The sequence below is a fragment of the Amia ocellicauda genome, chromosome 1 (assembly GCF_036373705.1).
Source record: "Amia ocellicauda isolate fAmiCal2 chromosome 1, fAmiCal2.hap1, whole genome shotgun sequence".
Taxonomy (NCBI): domain Eukaryota; kingdom Metazoa; phylum Chordata; class Actinopteri; order Amiiformes; family Amiidae; genus Amia; species Amia ocellicauda.
Window position 1 is genome coordinate 47,921,451 of NC_089850.1, and position 24,080 is coordinate 47,945,530.

The window sequence follows — 24,080 nt, forward strand, 5'->3', positions numbered from 1 at the left end:
TGAGAAGAGGAGTGTTAAAAAGATTGTGTTGGCAATCGTATGCATTTTTCTTTTCTTCTGAACTGAAGTTAATGATAATAAAAACATTATCAAATGATCAAACTAGGCTATACATTACACGGGATCTTCTTGAATCTACAGACACTGCATACGTTGCCTCCAGCAGAGGTGTTGTACAAGCCCTCCATTTCTTTACAACCAGCGTGTTCTTTCTCTCTCGTAATTCAGAGTGTGTGTGTGTGGCCGTTTTGAGTATTTCCTTCACCATGCTGTGCCTTTAGCTCTTTTGCAGTCAGCCCTTACACGTCTTTTCCTACCCTTCGTTTAAAATACTTTTTAAGCTCTCCCTGACTTGAAGAAAGACATTGATATTATGTTTTTTGAAAAATAAATGGATATTTAAAAACAAAAGAGTATCTACAATGTATGTGCAAATTGCCAAAACTTAAAAACATATAGGCAATTACTGTATACAATGTGTAACTGGAACCAGGCAGGATGAGGAAAATAAAACTATACATTGCAAACTGATTTGTAAAATCTGGTAGAAATCAACAGATTAGCAATCAAAGCTTTATACACCCTGTCTTAAATCACTTAAATTAGCTGGAATCTCTACAATTTTGTCTAGATTGAATAATCGATCATGAAACTCTGAAAATATAAAATGTATAAAAAGTATAGTTTATATTAAATGATTGAACTAAATTAATCAGCAAATAAAATAGTTTCAAATGAAGAATGTGGATACATGTGACAAACATATTTAAAAATGTATGTAAATCTACATTAATTGCATTCATTGTTAAAAAAAAAGTAACAATGGTCTGTTTTTTCTAGTTTACACATTCAAACACTACACATTTAATTCACATTCACAGATCACATTTTAAAGTACAAAATACCTGGTTTCACAGTGTCATCTTAGCACATCATATATTAACACATAATATTACCCAGTCACAATTAATATTTCAATTGACTGGAAAATATGTTATTATTATTGTTATTATTAGGAAGAATGTAATGAAAAATAAGCCTTATCTGTAGTTATAAATGTACATTTCATAGATATATGAATACATCAATAGATAGATAGATAGATAGATAGATAGATAGATAGATAGATAGATAGATAGATAGATAGATAGATAGATAGATAGATCAAGTATGTATAGCATTTCAAATGAGAAATCAGGTGTAATTTTAAACTCAAGATCTGATGCCTTTCCCATAGGCAGTGTTACTGTGATTGATAAGGATCTGTCTGCTGTGCTGATCTTTATGGTTCTGCTATGCTCTGCTGCCCTCATGTGGATACAGCCAATGTAGTTGTTTTTCCCTGCTCCATCTCACTCATTTACAACTGAAGTAGGGATCCATTCAGTTCACAAGAAGACATCAGGAAATTCCAGACCAGATTATGAGGTTCCAATAAATTAAATTAAACTTCCTGGAGCCCCTCCAGTAATACCTTGGAATCAAACCAACATCCAGACCATCAGCTTCAATTGATTTATTTTCTGTAAGGTTCTTTAATTAGTTTTGTGAAAGTTCTACATTACAATGTAGTGAGGAATAATTTGTATTATATTCAAATTAAGGTATATATAAAACCTTTATTTCTCATAAACAGTAGGATCATAATTGACAGGTGAGGTCAAATCTAGGAAAAGGTTTAAAGACTAGGCAGTAAATAGCTCTATCAACACCTGTTTAGCCCTCTTAGAGTATCTCTCTACATCACAGTGTTGCTAAACATGACATAGTGTGATACTTCTCAACACAGACATCTCAAGTGGAGAGGAAACATTAATACTCCCAAAGTATTTAATCTTGTGATAAATGTAGGGCTTCACATTTGGAAAACAATCTGTATGGGTATAGACAATCTTGTTCTTGCTGATAGCTTTGTTGCCAACTGAAGACGGAAAGTACTCAGAGAATTGATGCTCCCTGAATTTTTTTTTTATCATGGTGAGATTTGCACATTAGGAAAGGAAAATCAAATAAATCAGATGTAGTATAACCAGGAGCACTAATTCTTTTGGATTAAAATCATATTGCATTTTTACTTCTAGTATATCTAAGAAACCATTAATTCTATTTTAATGCATCTATTTGCAACAATGCCTTACAGTGAATAAGATGAGCAAACTCAATCTTTGTTTCTCAACCCAATGTCTACACTTCAAAAAAAGAATTAAGATTAAATAATCATTGTTTTGTTGCATCATTAAGACCATCAATTAATCTGCCCTGATAATCAAAAATGGTTTAGTCCAAAGCATCCTTCAGGCCTGCGCAATGCAGGAAAGTGGCTTTTGGTGCAGAATGGATGTGTTTAGCTCTGTGCTGCACATTTTAAAATACTTTTAGTTTAGTGTGTGTGCTTCAGCACTAGCAATTATACAATGGCAATAAAACGTGCAGCTAACTCATGTTAAGAAATTAGTATTATTATCAAATACAATAAAATATGCACATTCTACATTATTTCTACTTCCACCATATGCCTGTGAGCAAACTGCTTAACACAAAGACAATTAATTAAACGGGCAAATTGCCCACAGTTTGCCCAAGGGGAAAATCAAGCATGTTACGGTTTGTAAGTCCTTCCACGGTGTTAACCACGGCTCAGATAATTATGTAATAAAATGATTCCTATGTAAAGTTTCCATTAACTCTGAATTCCATCCTCATTTCATGGCATATTGTGATGGGACTTACCAAATCCTGCTAAAGGAAAAAACAGAGTGGGCACATTGTTGGGAATATCGATAGCTGAACATTGAGTAAACACCATTCTTACTGTCACACATGTACAATTTCTTTATAGTTTAGTCTGGATTTAGAGATATCTCAAAATATTTGAAGATATCTTGAAATGCATTTAGAGATATCTTTAAATAATAATTTGGCTTGCTATATTATGGTGCATTGCATATTACTTGACTTGTTATGTAGTCAATAGTTCAGATATAACATTTCAAAGCAGTTGTTATTTCTCCAGGCTTTTGTTTAAATATATTGTAGGCTCTGATCCACTGGGATATAATGCTAAAAAGACGATGACAAGTGCACATAAAATGGGACAATATCTGTTGATCTTTAGCCTGTGTCCTCTGAGGTAAACGCAGAGTCTCACCATCTAATGCAAAGTTCTGGTTAAACATTGTCCCAAAGTTTGCATTATGCCGTCTGTTGTTTTTACACTAAAGGCCGAGCAATTGTTGGAGGCAGTATTGACTTTGTAATTAAACTATTTTAACGCCAGGATTCTGTAATCATTACATTTCAAGCCATCTGTTCCAGTCTAAGAACTGAAATGGATTTTTTTTTCTTTCAACAGATTAATGATAAGAACTATATTTGTGCAGTATTTTATTGAATATTGTCCTTTTTAGGTATTCTATACATTTAGAAAATCTAAATAGAAAATGATACTTGTAAAAATGCTTCACACACGGGTGCACATGGATTTTATACAATATGAGGTGCATTGAATACAAATGAATATGAAAAAACTGTTTGGATAAAATACTTACAAACATGCATACTTACATACACACAAACATAAATACATTAATAAATAAATGAATTCATAAACAACTAAATAAATAAGTTAAACAGATGTCTATTTTTCTGTTTATGAATTGTTATTTTCCACTTTGATTTAATACAACACAGTATCATAGATAAATGTGAAAATGTTCTAAATAAAAATATAGGAAGTAAAATAGATACATGATATATGGATTGACATGGATATTGCAGTGAATAGAAATTAAGGAGACTTTACATTTACATCATATTTTACATTTTTATTTCTCTTACTTTGGTCAGACATTAGCAAGCTATCCTTCAACAGTTCTTATTAAATCTGTAAAAGAAAGACTAAACATCCTTATTCCTTCTAAGTTTTGCATGAGTCAAGATGGGCCTGTTTTGTGTGAGTTAAACATTGTTGTTTGTGTTATCCTTGGTTAACACCTTTATCTGGATATATCTCTACCCCATTGTCCAATAGAGCTATCAAATAATTTATATCAAAGCAGATAGAAGTGGTGTACAAAGATAAAGGTACAGCCTGTGATAAATCAGTCATCCGATTGTATTCCTCTAGGATCTTGAAAATAGACTCAGTTTAGCAAAGAAAAGGGAGAATATTGTCTGTGAGACTTTGAGACAAAAAGATAAGCATGTTATTTGGGGTTTATTAACAGAAGAGTTCATGCTTAATATGGGTTCTTGCTCTTTCTGGATGAGTCACTGGACAAATGTACTCTTTTTATAATTAAACTTTGTCACTGTTATTTCTATTGGTCTATTCAGAGACTAAAGTGACATCATTGGTATATATTTATTTTACTTTATTGTATTTATGTATTATTTTAATATGCTGTATATTTGTTGTATGTTTACCTCCGAAGGGCACTATACAAATAAAAATTGATTGATTGATAATTAACTTTATGTGGATTGATTCAATCATTCATTGTAATTTAGATTAAGATTGAACTTAATACAAGTGATTAAAATGAAATTATATATATATATATATATATACAGCGATCAGCCATAACATTATGACCACCTGCCTAACATTGTGTAGGTCCCCCTTTTGTCGTCAAAACAGCCCTGACCCATCGAGGCATGGACTCCACTAGACCTCTGAAGGTGTGCTGTGGTATCTGGCACCAAGACGTTAGCAGCAGATCCTTTAAGTCCTGTAAGTTGCGAGGTGGGGCCTCCATGGATCGGACTTGTTCGATTGGATGCTCGATTGGATTGAGATCTGGGGAATTTGGAGGCCAAGTCAACACCTTGAACTCGTGATTCATCAGACCAGGCCGCCTTCTTCCATTGCTCCGTGGTCCAGTTCTGATCCTCACGTGCCCATTGCAGGCGCTTTCGGCAGTGGACAGGGGTCAGCATGGGCTGGTTCACCGCTTTTCCTTCCTTGGACCACTTTTGATAGGTACTGACCACTGCAGACCGGGAACACCCCACAAGAGCTGCAGTTTTGGAGATGCTCTGACCCAGTCGTCTAGCCATCACAATTTGGCCCTTGTCAAAGTCGTCAGATCCTTATGCTTGCCCATTTTTCCTGCTTCTAACACATCAACTTTGAGGACAAAATGTTCACTTGCTGCCTAATATATCCCACCCGCTGACAGGTGCCATGATAACGAGATTATCAGTGTTATTCACTTCACCTGTCAGTGGTCATAATGTAATGGCTGATCGGTGTATATATAATCTACATCAAATCCATATTTGGTGTGACCAACCTTTGCCTTCAAAACAGCATCAATTCTTCTAGGTACACTTGCACAAAGTCAGGGACTTTGTAGGCATATAGTCAGGTGTATGATTAAACAATTATACCAAACAGGTGCTAATGATCATCAATTCAATATGTAGGTTGAAACACAATCATTAACTGAAACAGAAACAGCTGTGTAGGAGGAATAAAACTGGGTGAGGAACAGCCAAACTCAGCTAACAAGGTGAGGTTGCTGAAGACAGTTTACTGTCAAAAGTCACACACCATGGCAAGACTGAGCACAGCAACAAGACACAAGGTAGTTATACTGCATCAGCAAGGTCTCTCCCAGGTAGACATTTCAAGGCAGACAGAGGTTTCCAGATGTGCTGTCCAAGCTCTTTTGAAGAAGCACAAAGAAACGGGCAATGTTGAGGACTGTAGACACAGTGGTCGGCCAAGGAAACTTACTGCAGCAGATCAAGCTTACTTCCCTTCGCAATCGGAAGATGTCCAGCAGTGCTATCAGCTCAGAACTGGCAGAAAACAGTGGGACCCTGGTACACCCATCTACTGTCCGGAGAAGTCTGTTCAGAAGTGGACTTCATGGAAGACTTGCGGCCAAAAAAACATACCTCCGACGTGGCAACAAAGCCAAGTGACTCAACTATGCATGAAAACACAGGAACTGGGGTTCAAAAAAATGGCAGCAGGTGCTCTGGACTGATGAGTCAAAATCTGAAATATTTGGCTGTAGCAGAAGGCAGTTTGTTCACCGAAGGGCTGGAGAGCGGTACACAAATGAGTGTCTGCAGGCAACAGTGAAACATGGTGGAGGTTCCTTGCAAGCTTGGGGCTGCATTTCAGAAAATGGAGTTGGGGATTTGGTTAGAATGAATGGTCTCCTCAATGCTGAGAAGTACAGGTAGATACTTATCCATCATGCAATACCATCAGGGAGGCATCTGATTGGCCCCAAATTTATTCTGCAGCATGACAACTACATCTTAAGCATAAAGAAGAGCAAGGAGTCCTGGAAGTGTTTTGGGTCTGTCTGGGATTACATGAAGAGAGAGAAGCAACTGAAGCTGCCTAAATCCACAGAAGAACTGTGGTTAGTTCTCCAAGATGTTTGGGCCAACCTACCTGCTGAGTTCCTTCAAAAACTGTGTGCAAGTGTACCTAGAAGAATTGATGCTGTTTTGAAGGCAAAGGGTGGTCACACCAAATATTGATTTGATGTAGATTTTTCTTCTGTTCACTCACTTTGCATTTAGTTAATTGATAAATATAATCTATTAACATGTCTATTTTTGAAAGCATTCTTACTTTAAAGCATTTTTTCACACCTACCTAAAACTTTTGCACAGTACTTTATATATTCAGTGCCTATAGAAAGTCTACACAAGCTTACACTTTTAACACATTTTGTTGTGTGCCTCAGAGTTTCAGACACTTAAATGAGGATTTAAATGCATGAGAACCAGAAAGAGAGAAACTATAGAGGAACTGCTGAATTTATCCTGAAATCATACGAAACACTACAATTTAATGCCAGCGGTGGCAACTTAATATAGATTTTGATTTTGAAGGTGATTGCTTACATCTGAGCTAATTTAGGGTTGCTATTACAAGGGAGGTGGATACTTATGCAACCAAGTTCTGTCAGTTTTAATTTTTCATTAATTAATGTAATGTAAGATCTAAGTGTTTTCAACTTACAGTGAGGGAAAAAAGTATTTGATCCCCTGCTGATTTTGTACGTTTGCCCACTGACAAATAAATGTCAAATAAATATAACAGTCTATAATTTTAACAGTGAGAGACAGAATAACAACAAAACAATCCAGAAAAAAGCATTTCAAAAAAGTTATAAATTGATTGGCATGTTAATGAGTGAAATAAGTATTTGATCCCCTATCAATCAGCAAGATTTCTGGCTCCAAGGTGTCTTTTATACAGGTAACGAGCTGAGATTAGGAGCACTCTCTTAAAGGGAGTGCTCCTAATCTCAGCTCGTTACCTGTATAAAAGACACCTGTCCACAGAAGCAATCAATCAATCAGAATCCAAACTCTCCACCATGGCCAAGACCAAAGAGCTGTCCAAGGATGTCAGGGACAAGATTGTAGACCTACACAAGGCTGGAATGGGCTACAAGACCATCGCCAAGCAGCTTGGTGAGAAGGTGACAACAGTTGGTGCGATTATTCGCAAATGGAAGAAACACAAAATAACTGTCAGTCTCCCTCGGTCTGGGGCTCCATGCAAGATCTCACCTCGTGGAGTTTCAATGATCATGAGAACGGTGAGGAATCAGCCCAGAACTACACGGGAGGATCTTGTTAATGATCTCAAGGCAGCTGGGACCATAGTCACCAAGAAAACAATTGGTAACACACTACACCGTGAAGGACTGAAATCCTGCAGGGCCTGCAAGGTCCCCCTGCTCAAGAAAGCACATGTACAGGCCCATCTGAAGTTTGCCAATGAACATCTGAATGATTCAGAGGAGAACTGGGTGAAAGTGTTGTGGTCAGATGAGACCAATATCGAGCTCTTTGGCATCAACTCAACTCGCCGTGTTTGGAGGAGGAGGAATGACCCCAAGAACACCATCCCCACCATCAAACATGGAGGTGGAAACATTATGCTTTGGGGGTGTTTTTCTGCTAAGGGGACAGGACAACTGCACCGCATCAAAGGGACGATGGACAGGGCCATGTACCATCAGATCTTGGGTGAGAACCTCCTTCCCTCAGCCAGGGCATTGAAAATGGGTCATGGATGGGTATTCCAGCATGACAATGACCCAAAACACACAGCCAAGGCAACAATGGAGTGGCTCAAGAAGAAGCACATTAAGGTCCTGGAGAGGCCTAGCCAGTCTCCAGACCTTAATCCCATAGAAAATCTGTGGAGGGAGCTGAAGGTTCGAGTCAGCCTCGAAACCTAAATGACTTGGAGAGGATCTGCAAAGAGGAGTGGGACAAAATCCCTCCTGAGATGTGTGCAAACCTGGTGGCCGACTACAAGAAACGTCTGACCTCTGTGATTGCCAACAAGGGTTTTGCCACGAAGTACTAAGTCGAAGGGGTCAAATACTTATTTCCCTCATTAACATGCAAATCAATTTATAACTTTTTTGAAATGCGTTTTTCTGGATTTTTTTGTTGTTATTCTGTCTCTCACTGTTAAAATACACCTACCATTAACATTATAGACTGATCATGTCTTTGTCAGTGGGAAAATGTACAAAATCAGCAGGGGATCAAATACTTTTTTCCCTCACTGTAATCAGAAAAAGGGTAGACCCAATCTATTAATATAGAAAACAACACAAATGTGCATATTACATTTAACACAAAAAGTGTTTTAACCTTTTAACTGATATTCTTATAAATTATATTTTCCAACCAAAATGTATTGAACATCCATCTTAACTAATGGTTTGCAGAGGTGATTGTGCAGTGGGCTTTAAAAGGCATAGTGTAAAATACAAGAATCATACCATATTCACATCACAATAGTTATTAATACCAAAAACATAAACAACATTTAGAAATGTCAGCTAATTTATTTTCAAATAGCATATCTATAATGGATTCAAGAAGAATACATACCATTATTATTTAGATGGCTAAATGTATATACAGATGCATATGTATTTCTGAGGACAAGAACATATATCAAATTAAGTAAATCGTGAATTTAAATGTGTGCATTATTTTAGTATATAGCTGCAGCAAAGAATATGAGTCTTGGAAGAAGGATGTGATGGAAATCTTATACCCATTTCACATTGCAATAGAAATAAATACTTAGGATTTCTTAAAACTTAGACAAATAAACCATCTACTACTAGGATTTAAATTTGTCATTGACTGTTGTGTGGATTTTTGCAGGCTATACAAACACACAAACCCAAAGACAAACTCTACAAACTTTACTTTACCATGAATTATTTTAGTGAATCATTAGAATGACGAATTTCTGGCACTTACTCCAAAAAGACTGATGATTGTATTCATTTATTGATTGATTGGTTTTACATTTGTGGATTTTAACTCTGTCAAGATTTGAAAATGTCAGACTACAGCCTATGCAAGAGTCGGCTGGGAGTTTAGTCATATATAGTTTGTACATTTCCTGTTAGTAACTTTATTGTAATTCAAATGCCAGATTCAGTTTGGTGTTGGCTTGTATATGTGCATTATTAGCTAATTATTGACCATGATAATAGCTGAAGTATTGTTGTGATAACAGATATTTTAAAAATGTCTTATGTGGTCTGCATGGTGAAACAAGAAATGAAATAAATGCAAAGCACACTGAAAGGTTTACTGTGACATTTCCTTGATATACAAAACATCCAAGCCAGGTGATAATCAAATAAAGAACATATTTTATTATAATTGTAGCAAGGTTTGTATTTATTGATTGACTAGTATATGTTAAGTAACACTCCTGTGTTGTTCAGAATGCATTTTTGGCAGCTTCTAGATTACATCTCAGTTCTTTCATTTTTTAGGATCAAAAGTATACAAGTGTACACTATAAAATGTTTATGTTGCAAGCAAAGGTCTAAGTTCCTACTCACTTATTGGGATAACAGTAAATAACAGTAACAGCAGTACAACACTTTCTCAGAGGAAACTCTATGCAAAATAACATCCTAAAAACTGAAATGAATCTAATCAGCTCTAAACAGCATAAATATATTGTAATCTATTGTTATTGTTATTAATCGTAGTGTAATTAAATATTCACATCCCACATGTGTTATGTTCCCACTATGTTCCCACATATTTGAAATGTGGGGTGTATGGGTAAAAAAAGTTTATCCAAGCTTTTAACAATGAATAATATATGCTCTGCTCAAAACCTGATTGCCTGAGATGTTTATAATAATTGATGTTAAAGCAGTAGATTCTGACTATTATATAATGATATAGAGTATTATTGCATTGCTGTTTTAAAACAAATTAGTCTGACCATCAGGCAGCAGTGTGGAGTACTGATAGATAGTGTGGAGGGTTGTGGGCTCAGTCCCAGCTGATGTACCCTTGAGCAAGGCACTGTACCTAGATTGCTCCTGTTAAAACACAGCTGTATTAATGGGTAATTGTATTTAAAAAATAATTTCATATATTGTAACAATTGTAGGTTGGCCTGGAAAAGGACACCTGCTAAGAAATATAACAATAAATTGTAATGAAAACCTTGATTTGTAATTACCAAATGCTTAAATTATGTTGTCAAAGTGAGTTACATAAACCATTACAATTTTTGATGACTAAATATAAACTAGGTAAAAGTAATACTGACAGATGTTCAATACTATAAAGGCACAGATGTCCCTACCTGTTTTAATAACAATACATTCTTTATACCATTTTACAAACAGAGAACATACAAAAAATACATTTTTTAAATGTGGTGCACTAAACATGACACTGTTGTAGCTTTTATGCTCCTCTTTTGTCTTGTACTTTTAGTCACCCTGGATGTTTGTAGTTTATTACATTATATTGTGTAGCCTGTGTGCCTGTGGTTACCTGCTTTTGAGAGTCCATACCTTTTGTCTAGCTCTCCTGCTCCTAATTAATATTTCAGAAGAACGGGGGTCAAATTGATGTGTTAACTTTTCCATTTTACACCAGTACTAATACTAGTACACAATAGTAGTAGTAATAGTAGTACACAGTAGTACACTTTCAGACACTTGAATATTTAACCATGACTTCCTGTGAAATTAAACTGTAGTTTAGGTGCTTTTAGCAGCTGAAGCATTATTATTTATGACACTTTAATAAACAGCAGGATGTATAAGCAATCTTAATAAATTATGAATCTGAACTGCAACAAGAGGTAACAATGGTTTCACTGCCTTTCATGGGCAGCAATGATTGCTAATTGCTGGTTTTGTACTAATAAATAAAAACACAGATGTACAGATTGACTTCAAGCTCTATGCAGCCTCTAGGTTTATGTTTCCAGGATATGGACTGGAGAATTATCGGCAATAAAGGAGAGTCAAGTTCCTCTGGAGGAAAGGAGTGGTCAGGATCCTCCACCTGCCGCTCCCATGAAGACAGTATTGATGGGGGGCAGAGATGACACCATGTCTCTGACTTCAGCAGATGGCCTGTGACTGGGCATTGCATCCTGGGAAGGGTACTGGCCTGATGTTCCATACATGCAATGGGAGGGAGCAGAGGAGGAAACTGCCGCTGGCATATTCGAACCTGTGTGTAAATAAAAACATAATATACCCCAGAAATCTGAGCAAACAACTTTCTTGTTCACCCCCTTTCTACAGTTGCTGCAGTACTTTGATATGAAATGAGTTTGCTACCTAAGCATCCATTTAATTAAATATTACATTAAACCATGGAGAGTTGATACTGAACATATTGTTTAACAATCTGTAATAAAACTATAGATGTGACATTTAGAAATGTTTTCTAAATACATTATTATTATTATTATTATTATTATTATTATTATTATTATTATTATTATTATTATTATTATTGTTGTTTAGCTGTTTCTGGCTTACACTTACCTACAGGGGATTGGCAAACTAATCCCGAAGAGTCTGTGTAAAAAGTGCCTGATGTCTTCCTGCCGGTGTCATCTAAAATGTTGAGTGGGTCGTGGATGTCACTGTACACTGGTACTGAGCGTATAGTGCTTACAGTGCTAATTACAGACACGTGTTGGTCTATCATAGAGCTGAGTCTCTGAGTGTCATGGTAACTGCTGTTTCCATAGTAACCTGAAAAAAGTGTGTGTGTGTACAGTCAATATTATTTTTATTTTGTGCATAAAAGATGTCAAGTATGATTGTTTGATTCCATCAGCTGTGGAAACTTTCATTCCAGTCATTACTTCATTTAGGATGTCCCACTGTGTTGGTGCCTTTTACACTTCCAATAATATGCAGTCAGTAAACAATAATGGGACTATAATGAAAGGTTTCTCAGGTACATAAAAGCTCAAGAGGAAAAAAAAAATCTGAAAGTTTCAAAATCAATTTAACTTGATTTGCTATATTATATATGAGTTGTGATATTTTCCAGATTGGAATCTTAATGTATCATGTGGCATTTGGATTTGTGCACACAATCATTGTGAGAGAAATCCTCATTGACAGAGGTATATGTGTGTGACTGAACACATATTTTACTATGATAATGTAGGGACGTAGTGTATTTTAGTTCCCAGTAAACTTCCAAAAGTAACTAAAGTGAATGTGAGTTGATAAATAAATTAAAGAAACACCAACAGGCATGACAAGCTGTACTTTAGGCCACTGTTATACTGCATAGTGAAGGAAGTGCAGGAGGAGACCCAAGCCAGGACAATTTGGATAGTAAACTATACATGACGTAAGCAGAATGTAACAAGTATATGATTATTGGGTTTTCCTTTCCAAAGTTGAAAGTAAACCAACAGAAGCCAAATTAATATTTATGCCTCTCAAAAACTCAAAACTTGTGAAAAGTTTTGCCAGATGGCTTTATCATTTCTGGTATTTCATATTACAAAAAGCACCTTTGACTTGAAAAGACAAGATAAGTGTGTAGCTGTAAATCTGTCAAAATCACTCACCATTTGGTCCAACAGCTGGATAGGATGTTCCTTGACAGCTTCCACTCAGTGAGTTTCCGATAAAATTATAGTTCCCCGAGTTAATCAGCTGCATGTTTTGTGCCTCTGCATTGGCATCTGGCGGAGAGCCAAAGTTGGACGTGGGCCTGGAGTTGTAAGGGGAAACAGCACAGCTGCTACTGAAGTAATCCTTAGACAACTGTTGGTCGCTAAATGACGTGTAGCGGCTGCTGTCCGTGCGGTGCTGATACACTGCAGGCCCATGAGTCTGAGGCCTGAACATGGGCTGATAGTTTGAGCCGGTGGCATAATAGTTTGGGTTGGCCGGTGGCAGGCTCTGGTACATCGGGTCAGAGAATGTGGGGCAGGTGCCATGTGTCTGTAAGGCTGTGCAGCCAGTCTGAGATCTTCCCGCCATTGGGCCCTGGTTTATCACGCTTCCTCTGTTCATCAGTGCTGGGGAGATGGGCGGGGTCATCAGGGGGCCACTGCTCTGGGAAAGATCCATCTGCCCTAAAGGGATAGGAGGAGGATTGGTTAAATAAGCTTTAATTGTACAATAGTGTTCAAAGGATATAAGGAGACATTCAAATTAAGATAAATTACATCACTTGTTTATTACATAACTGTCAAGCTTGTTCAGGGAAAATCTGTGACCTCTTGGCTGAGGAGCTCTGTGGAAAATGTGTCTGATATCATGGAGCACATCCAAGTCATTAATAAAATTAATTGTATTTCATTAATCAAGTACTGCAGAGAAAAGCAGTCATTCTTATTGGATGATTTTAGGCCTTTTGTGTGTGTGTATCTGAGTTTGTCTGTGCGTGCGTATGTTCCACATTGTATCCTTGGTAACATAAAAAAGAGAAAGCGAACTGATTCCTGATGTGACCACACAGAGCCGTACCTGGTATTGGGATGCTGTCTGACTCTGCACCTGGGAAGACAGTCATGTTTGTGCCCATGCTGTGCTGGTTAGCAGTCAGAGACAGGTATGGGTGCTCTGAGAGGGATTCATTTTTTACAGACGACTCATTGGAGATAGTGCTGGATTTATTACGGTTGGCAAGAAAACAGGAGCTCGGAGATGCTGTGAACGCTGCTTTGCTGGCATCTAAAAAACACACACAGACACAAGCATAGTATTTTAATGTAATTTCCTCTGAGGATACTCAGCATTATTTATTACTGGGGACATATCAATCTGAGTTAATATCAATAAGAAGAATTGTATCAAACAATCCTTTTAAACTTTCAATGTTTCAGTTTAATTGTTATTCTAAATATAGCAAGAATATGACACAAACTATTGTGTATATTCGGGTGACTTCCAGCAAAATCATTGGTAAAGACCTAGCTTATGGATTAATATTTAATACAAAATAATATTTTTTAATAATTAACTTTAATTCATATAAAACATAGTTCCCATAAGGCAAATTTTAAAAGTCAGTATTTTAAATGTACTGTACCTGCATTTCTCATATACTTGTCTAACAGATTCTGGAGTTCCTGCTCCTTGTCATTGTTGAACTGTGTTTCAATAGTCAATAGGATATACTCATCCAACAGCATTCGGATTAAGTGAAATGAACCTGTTACAGGTACAGAGAATAGTATCTTGGTGACCATCTCATACACTTTGCAAATAGCGCTCCAAACATATAAAGAATTGCCAGACATCAAGTGATTTGTTCTTAGTTCTCATTCAACCACAATGGTCGAACTCCTCTGGGATTTAATCTCTGTTCACTGTTTAACCCATCAGTTTGCACAATTGCCCTCCAGACTGTTTGGCAACATCAACACCATCAAAGGACAGAACTGAGGAAAGTGGGAGAGTCCCTATGTTTCTAAATCAGGACACACAATGAAGCTGATAAGAGTTTGCTTACTTGGAACAGGTCATTTTATTTTATTATTCAAAAACTCTAGAACAAAGTGTGCTTCTTAGTTCTGGTAAAACATATATCACACTATGTATTATGGATTTATTATTAAACTGAAAATAGCACTATCTACTTTAAAACTGAAAGCATAATCAGTATCATACATGTGTTTTATAGTTGAGGGAAATAAAAAATAAAAAGTTTTGGTTATTATTGCTTTCTATGTTAATGGAAGATCTGACTAGAAAAAGGATCACTCACTCATCAGAATTCAATGACATTTTAATTATTTCACGGTAACAAGTACACAGTTTCCTAGTCTGCGATGCACCACAGCAGGACATTGTAATATATTATAATTGTATGGGGGGTTTGGTTTGGTTTTGTGCACTTTAATAAAATTAAAATAACTAACATATATTTTACCTTTTGAATGATGATAATGGCTTTTTTGTAATGAATTATGACATTGAATGATGCTTATTTTAAAGAGCAACTTAGCTCCTCCTCCCTCCTCTGGATCGTATCCTTTTTAGTTTTATGTTCTTAACATCAGTACTTGTTGTTTATTGATTACGTCTCATTTGTTTCTACACACGTTTTGCAGGAAAACCACATTGTCAACCAGATAATGACAAATGCATATTGGTTCACATTTTATAAGATTGGTCAAGGAAGAATGGAATGTATCTTTTCTTACCAAAACTTGTTGCATTGTTCAAAGTGAGGTTGTGCATCACTCTTGCCCCAAAGAAACTCCATTTCAGGAGGAAATCTTGAGCTCTCCTTTTAAGAGACCGACCATTTTGCTTACTTGGCTAAAACAATGAAACAAATTAAACATAATCTATGAAAGAAACTAACACCTTTTAATAATCCTTTAAAAAACATTTGATAATTAAGAATACCTTTATGACTCTGTGCTCCACCACAGTGTCCAACCATTCAATGGACGATTCCACGGTTGCATTTTTCTTAAGAAGGTCCTTTAACTCTTGGAACACTGTAATAGAGTCATCTAGCATGTATGAAGAAAAGCACAGGGAATTTTTGTTTTCAGAGATACATACGACACATTTTTTATTTTTTATGCAATAAATGTGATTAATTTACTGACTGGCTAATTTAAATAAGATACATTGTGGAGGAAGTGTAGATATTGTTTACTGTTGAGGACAATGAATACTTATTTTTTATTTTGTGATTTTCACTTTTGGACTGCATATTCAGTTTAAAACTTTCAATTTAATAAAGATATCGCACTTGACAATAGATATACTTTTTTAAATGCTATCTATCTATCTATATTAACATATGTGTGTGTATGTGTGTGTGTGTGTGTGTGTGTGTGTGTGTGTAAATCGAGTAGGAAACATTTTCTAGGTTGCAGTGATACTGTATCAAAGGTCGTAGTAGAATTCATAAACATTAATTTTGGTAAAGTGTTTGTCATTTTCACTGAAAGGTATTAATATCCAATTTCCTGGGTAAATAACACAAGGAGTCCTGAATGCATTCTGTACACTTACATTCTGAATACAAGTCTGAGTCTTGGTCACTGCCACTAGAGACAGTGAGGAGGGCTTGTGAACCAATGCTGTTTAAATCCACCTTTTCAATGTCACACACCATTGAGTTCACAATATTCTGGTCAAACAAAGCTGGTCTGGCAATCTGGGGGGTAATGTTACAAAAAGGTCAAATGCACTATCATCAACAAAGAGAGCTGTGATTATTTTTATGTAGTTACACAAATTATAGAATATGGAATTAATGGCAGAAATTGTGTTATGAGTGATTTCCTTGCATTTAATTTCTATTGCTTCACAATCATAATCCTCTACCTCCTTGAACAATCATCATTAATTTTACATCATTTTATCATTCATCAGGTATTTGAGTTATTTCTCTACCTGGGCTAGATGTAAAAATGAAGTCTGTCGTTTTAATGAGGACACAAATCTTCGTGCAATTGGCAGCTTTTTCTCAGACAGGGTATCTGGTAGATTCTCAAGAGATGAGACCACCCAGTGCTCCCAGTGCTTTGCGAAGTTCCTGATTTCTGCAAGCAAGCTGACAAGAGAGGACAGAGCTGTAACAGTGCAATCAACTTCTATTTCTTAGCACATGTGTATGGCTGAGCATCTCAGAAGTACTTTAGAGTTAATATTAAAATCAAAATTTGACATAATGACTGTATAGTATAAGAGCTATACAGTTAATAGTATTAATATTATTTTTAACCAATTGCAATCTATGTCATAACAGTTTATAACATCTATATCCACTTTGAGAGTAAAAATAAATACTGCTGTTTACCTTTCAGGCATTTCCTGCATTGTAGCAGGAATTAGAACATCAGTCAACACCTATAAGACATGTAATAAGATTTAATTGTGTGATATACATGTACGTGACACAAAAAGAGCTAGGGTGTTTAATAAGAGACAAAGTCAATACTCACTTTATACAATATGGAGTCACACACACAGAAAATGTCAACGATGATGGGATTGTCCAGCAGGGGTAAAAGGTGGTCAGGCATTCCCTGCCAGAAATGAAGCAAGAAATTCTGTATCTGAAAAGAGAAACAATATTGACAAAAATGTTCCTTCCATGACAGTGAAGGAAATGAAAGTTTTTTTTTCTTCATATACTCACCTCTTCAAAATTGCCATTTATTGCATTGTCCAAAATGCACTGGCAGTGAGTTTTGTACATCATGATGAGGGTGTCCACCTATTCATAAATTAATAAATAATACATGTTACCCATAAGAAATTAAAGATGCTACTGATTTCCAATACATTTCTGTGTAGTCTATACTCCCTAACATGTAATTTAAGGTACAGCACAGTCAGGGGACCGAGTAGAAAACAGAATGCATTTTTTACCAATATCTTATCTTTTAGCAAAAAAACAGGGAGCAAAAAAATTAAGATGTGCTTCCGATGATACCTTCTCCTTAGAAATGGATCCTTGAAGTACCAGATGTTGTGCACTTGGAAATTCAGGAAGCAGCGTCCCTGTCTTTGAGCTGAGGGAATACTTTCTTGTGAACCCTCCCTGTGATATACAATAAAAAAAAAGGTTTACAAATATGAATCACATATGAGAAATCAACCAATCACAGAGCAGCATTTCCAAACATCCCTACACCTCTTATCTGGTGAATGAATGTCGTCTCATTCATAGAATGATCAGGATTTAAAAAATCTTCAGTTACCAGAAATTGAACTTTTAACCAGCATAAAAACACAACAGGTACTGTAGATTGGGTACTGTAGGTCAGTTACAGCGGATCCTGTACAAAAACATTTTGGATGGAGAGGAAGAGTTTAATGTTAATTTTAATTAGAAAAAAAGGTCTTGTGAAGGGTGTCGCAGTGTATGCAGACAGAACCTTCCTCTTGTCCAAACTGCATAACTGGCATGTCTTCCATAATAAGAGACTCCCTTAACTTATATATATATATTTTTTAATGTATATGCATATCAATTTACTTAATTTAGATTTTTTAAGTAAGTCACACTATTTAAAAGGCGTATGTCATGAGATATGCCTCACAGCTCCAGGGGCCCTGGGTTCGAGTCTCGACTCTGGGTGTCTGTCTGTGTAGAGTTTGCATGTTCTCCCCATGTCCGCGTGGGTTTCTTCCGGGTGCTCCGGTTTCCTCCCACCGTCCAAAGACATGCAGGTTAGGTTAATTGGCCATGCTAAATTGCCCTGTGTGTGTGTGTGTGTGTGTGTGTGTGTGTGTGTGTGTGTGTGTGTGTGTGTGTGTGTGTGTGTGTGTGTGTGTGTGTGTGTGTGTGTGTGTGTGTGTGCGTGTGCGTGTGCCCAGTGATGGACTGGCGTCCCATCATGGGTGTGTTCCTGCCTTGTGCCTTATGCTTGCCGGGATCGGCTCCGGCGACCCACATGGTTAAGCGGTTTTGAAAATGGATGGATTGATGGATGTCATGAGATATTACGAGACCTTATAGAAGTCATTGCTTTCTTTATTCCAAAGCTGCATTTTTCATTTTTGATGTAGGTTGTGTATTTTATCATGACACTATCATTACTGAACCCCTGAGAATGAAATCTTTAGACAATCCCTCTGTACAGCACTCCTTCTGAGATTCATGGGACACACCAACACCAAACTACATACAATATTAATGTTGTGCTTCACTCCTTTTAAATTAGTTATATAATCAACAATATGTGTTCATATTACAAAAGAAATTAACTATAGTGCACATCCTTCCTGAGTAAATAACAAAACAACACAGGAAAAAGCAAATTTGTCCCCTGACTTCAAAATGACCACAATTTTCTTGAAATGTTGTTAATTGTTTTAATAATAATAAAATCTTTCAAAATGCATTACAGTACTGCAAATAATTTAAGTGCTAATTTAATTAGAAGGCTATTGAATTGTTTTGCAGCACTAATGGATTTACATCACCTTGCCTGTATAAAGCTGTATTCTTTTTATATATACTGTGTATACTGCCAAACAACATTTAGTTTGGGGCCATCTGGTACTAATGACCATTTAACATTAAGGTAATGGCTACAATATTATCTATTTAATTAGCCATGTAGTTGCTAATTATGGACTAATTTTGAAGATAACAAAGAGCTCAATATTTTGAAAAGTAACAAATAGAATCCATTCATTAACTGTTTTCAAGAAATATGTTCTTATTTTCCGCATAAGATTAAACAAAGTTCCCACAGTATAACACTTTTATATATATATATATATATATATATATATATATATATAAACAGTGAAATAAATGTTCTATAGACAGGATATTCTTCCTTACCTCGTTCTTTAACTTGCTTCCAGAAAATCTAAAATAAAACATATGCATTGTGCTTTGAGTTGTCAAATAAGCAACTTGTGTTTTCAAAATAATATTAGTATGACACTATACATAAAGTCAAGCAGATGTGGCTTCTTAGCAGACAGACTTGGGGGAGTCTGCAAGATCTGAGTCCAAACCAGGACATAAAGAAAGAGACCATTGTCTGTTGAATAGTCTCAAACTGAAGAAGAAACATGTCAAAGATAATCCTGTCTTTTCATTTTTTACTGAAGAAAACTTTCATTATAGCATACAGAAATAATAACTGCACGAATACATCATTTAAAGAGCAAAATATAAAGCTATAAAAGCTGCTGAAGACAAAGCATAAATAAAGAATAAGGAAATCTAGAATGCTGGGACTTGGCTGTTTATATAGATTCAGCTATAACTGCTGTAGTGACAATGGTCTCTGGTGCTTCCTATTTAAGGCCTGGAACATTTTTAACCTTCCTGAAGTGTGTGTACATTGTCTCTGATGTGCATTTATTATCAGCAGAGAAGCACACTGTTTGCATTACATTTTTCATTTATTACAAAAGGCTTTTCCTAAATATGCCTCTTATTAAATAAAAATCAAGATATCATTATAAAAAATAGAAAAAGAAAATCAGGTATCCATTACCCAGGGAGAAAGATGAACACAGATTTAATTTACAACATAGAAACAGATTGCTCTTTGTTTGGAATACTGGGCACCATGTAATATAGTATTCCGGGCTGCTTTCTCTAAGACAAATACCATTTGTGTTATCAAGCTGTTGACTAATAAAGAAAGATACTGATAACAGCAATAATAAAAAGGAGACAAATGAACAGCGGATGTTCATTGGGTGAAGTTACCTTGTCAAGCCTTTTCCAGAGTACACAGAGTGGTAATATGCGCTGCTTTCTTTAATGCCGATTCCATAATAATGATATCTGTGTGACATTAAAAAAGGGTCACATTATTACTATAAAGGGTCATGTTATTTTGTTTTGTTTGGAGACAAAGAAGAAAAAAACAACTTTATTATATAATGCCCCAGGAATATCAGGTATTACAGCTGTTCAAATAATTCAGTTGACATAAGGACTAAAGCATTGTCAGACTTGTCCCTGAGCACTAAAACTATCAAAACACTGTAATGAATCAGAGAAAAAGTAATTTATTTCAAGAAAGTATGAACTCATATATAAATTATATATTCTTTCATTAACACTATTTGTCATAACAAGCCAAAATGTGTAGTACTGGGATTAAAATAAATGTATAAATAGATTATTTATTTTTAATGTTGTGTTGTTGTTGTTGACACTTCAACAATGGACATAAAACGCATAATTATACCTTAAAGTAAATTGAACATACATAACTTCAGAGCTCTGCGATGATAGATTTTGATTAAACAGCACTCCACATTTTTAGAAACAGCTTTACATGGCTGATGCCCTTCGTGGAAACAGAACTTTGGATAAAGGTTTTCCTTATAAATGTATAAAATATCATAAGGAGGCATTGGCAGGAAATCGGATTAATTTTCCTAGCACCATTCAACTATATTTTCAGTGGAAAGAAAGATTATTTTGTTGTTTTTAATTTTGGCCTCACCATTGACAAATCTCCTAGAATAGAATTTAGGCAGCTATTTCTGTGATGACGTATTACTGCTTTAACTAACAGATTCTTATTTTTGATAGAGTGTTTTTATTAAGTAAGGCAATTAGATACATTTAATTCATATATTAATCCACCATGGAGGTTTACAAGTAAATTTCCTAATATCACTTCAGTACCTGAGTAGAAAACACATTTAAACCTGTTCTTCTTACTTTGAGTGACCTCTAGTTCCAAGACGCCTTGTAGTCAGGAGAGGGAATTTCTGGCGGATAGTCTAGAAATAAATTAAAAAAGGCTTGAAAGATAGTTAATTACATTTGATCCTCCTAAAACAGAAAACATGTTCAGATTTGTTTAATGCATATGAAACACAAAATGCATTATATTTGATTAATTGATCCTTTTAAGTCTGTTGTTATTTCAAAATATAATGTAATATTCATTTGAATTTAATCTTATGGAAATTACAATTAAAACAGTAACCTGCTCAATATATATCAAGTGTCTCTAAAAGGGAATGGGAAGTGGAATGGGATTGCATAGCAGACAATGTAACTCTATTTCTCTAAGGTTCAGGGTTTTAATCACTGTCTAGCCAGACAAGAATCATTTATCCATGTAAAAGTGTTCTAGTAAACCCACTTCCTCGTACAGATTCAGTCAAAGGAATTTGCCTCACTTCTGCAATCCAGATCTGCTACTCTCACCCACCAAATGTTTTGTGCTGCTGCCCGCACTTGCGTTTTACTGTGGTGTTTGGTTGAAAAATAAACAAGTGCTCTGTCAAAACACCTTTCCTACATTTCCTCTAGTTTCCCAAACCACAAAAAAACATTAGTAGAATTAAATAGATTATCAAGTGTCCAGAGTAAATGCACAGGTAGATTTACCTTCCCAAAGGTAGCAGCACAAGCGGGATCCAGTTTTTCTTTCCTACAAAAATCTAGGTAATGAGCGTATAAGATACACCTTGGTAAACAAACACCTTCACAGACAATGTAGTTTTCCTCAAGCCTGGAAAAGAATGAGAAGAGGAAAAATGTTCCTTAATTATTGCAAACTATTACATTTCTTGTCAACATCCTTATTTAGGGAAACTCAGAATTATTTTTATATACATATAGCCTTATATACAGCTGTGTTTTTACTAGAGCAATCCAGGTAAAGTACCTTGCTCAAGGGTACAGCAGCACTGACCCCACCTGGGACTGAACCCCTGGATCTCTATTAATTAGTGCAAAAGTCCAAGCACCCTCCACCCTGCTGTCTCCAACTACAGGAGGTGAGAACTTCATATCAAAGACACAAAGTCAGAAAAGACTGGCTTTACAGTTCAGCCTGTGCATCTAGACGTCTGTGTGTATTTACCCATACGGGGGCTCTCTTTTTCTGTAACTGTTGGGCGTACATTTCCTAATTTCCATCATCGTGTCCTGCTTTGGAATATGTCCCCTTCGAGTTTGTTTTATGACTCATTTCACGTACCACTGTAAAGTCAGCTGTGTTTGCTTTTTCTTGTCCTTGATTATCTGAGTAATACTTTTCTTCTGGATAGATTTGAAAACTAAATCTTTTCGGCTTTCTGGCGAGTCCAGGTCCTCTTCAGAGGAAGGCGTTTCGTTGCAGTCTTCTACCAAATATTTAAATAATAAAAACACAATGAAACAAAAGCATTTGTTATTATTGGCAGTAGTTACATAACATTTTAAAAAAAAAACAATACGTCCGCCGACTGTCAATGAAGTCTTCATACTGAAATACATGAACTTTCACCTGACTTAATACCTAAATCCTCCTCTTCCTCCTCACACTTTGGTGCGGAATTGCTTGTTAATTCTGCGGCGTGCTCTTCCTCGCCCCCCAGCGCAGTTGTGTAGGGCTGCTCCTGCACTCTGCAGGGCATCTTTGGGGGGGGCTGATGAAATGAGTCCAGGCCATTTGGGCACACAGCGATCCTTTTCATTGGCATGTTTAAACTGAATATACTAATCAAAAATACGTAGGGTGTAGTTAAAGTATAATTGTATCAAATATATCTTTTATATAGAGTATAACTTATTCCAGACGACAATCCTCCAGCATCCACAGAAGCGTTGCGCTCTTCTACCGGCGGCTGGTGGACACTGGTGCCACCAGATCCCTCTCTGAAGGAGATGCCATTGTGAACAGGGTCGCATCCACCTCTTCTCAAAGGCTGTTTTACTACTCTTGGACCATTTCGGTTCCCTTGTGTACATTAGCTATTTGAACTACATCTTACAAACACGCCTTTCTGTTAGTAAAACATTGATATCAGAATAAAAGCGGCTGATAAACAGCAGGCTTTAGCTTTGATCCATTAACTTTTACTATGAAAACGTTCCTGCCCCAGAGCCTTAATTAAAGCTCAGTACCACGTCACAGGGGCGAAGATGTATGTATCCCATTAGTAAAACAGGGAGCCGCTTCTGTGAATTAATGATTAACTACAGCAGACAACACCTCCGCTCTCTGCCTGCCTATATTGTCCTCTCCTGTGAAGTCCAGCAGCAATGATAGTCTAGAAAAGCTGTCACTGTAACAACCTGGAACAGATTCACATATAGAGGTTATTGTAATCTGGATAGAAATGTGAGGATGTCTTCGTTTTACCCCCAGTAGCATCGCTGAAACAACTCCAGGCTGTGTCGAAAGAATGGCATGGTCGTCCTTTGAATTCATTTGATCTCAATAAGAAATTAGCAAACAGACTAACTTTAAGAAATAGACTGTGACAGTTAATTGTCTCTAAGTTTGTATGCCTCTGTCACGTTCAGTCCAGTGTCTAGTTTCTTCAGTGTATGATGACACTTGGAAAAAGATC

General features: G+C 36.2%; 1 protein-coding gene across 1 annotated transcript; it reads right to left on the reverse strand.

Annotated features, from left to right (window-relative positions):
* Window positions 1–9,700: 9,700 nt before the first annotated feature.
* On the reverse strand, window positions 9,701–23,302 carry rfx6 (regulatory factor X, 6). Its single transcript, XM_066700121.1, has 19 exons — window positions 23,006–23,302; window positions 22,724–22,868; window positions 22,129–22,252; window positions 21,451–21,512; window positions 20,482–20,559; window positions 19,597–19,624; window positions 17,734–17,841; window positions 17,437–17,514; window positions 17,240–17,353; window positions 17,095–17,144; window positions 16,689–16,848; window positions 16,305–16,449; window positions 15,684–15,793; window positions 15,476–15,593; window positions 14,359–14,481; window positions 13,794–14,000; window positions 12,887–13,399; window positions 11,838–12,050; window positions 9,701–11,517 (listed from the first exon to the last, which is right to left on the reverse strand). The coding sequence occupies exons 1-19, from the start codon at window positions 23,205–23,207 to the stop codon at window positions 11,333–11,335; spliced, it is 2,763 nt and encodes a 920-aa protein (XP_066556218.1). The 5' UTR covers window positions 23,208–23,302; the 3' UTR covers window positions 9,701–11,332.
* Window positions 23,303–24,080: the final 778 nt, after the last annotated feature.

Coding starts and splice junctions, on each gene's coding strand:
- rfx6 (XM_066700121.1), bottom strand. CDS start 23,207: ATGCCAATGAAAAGGATCGCTGTGTGCCCAAATGGCCTGGACTCATTT. Junction 22,253..22,723: donor ACACAGCTGACTTTACAGTG/GTACGTGAAATG, acceptor ATTCTTTTCCAG/GCTTGAGGAAAACTACATTG. Junction 17,842..19,596: donor GAAGCAAGTTAAAGAACGAG/GTAAGGAAGAAT, acceptor TGTATATCACAG/GGAGGGTTCACAAGAAAGTA.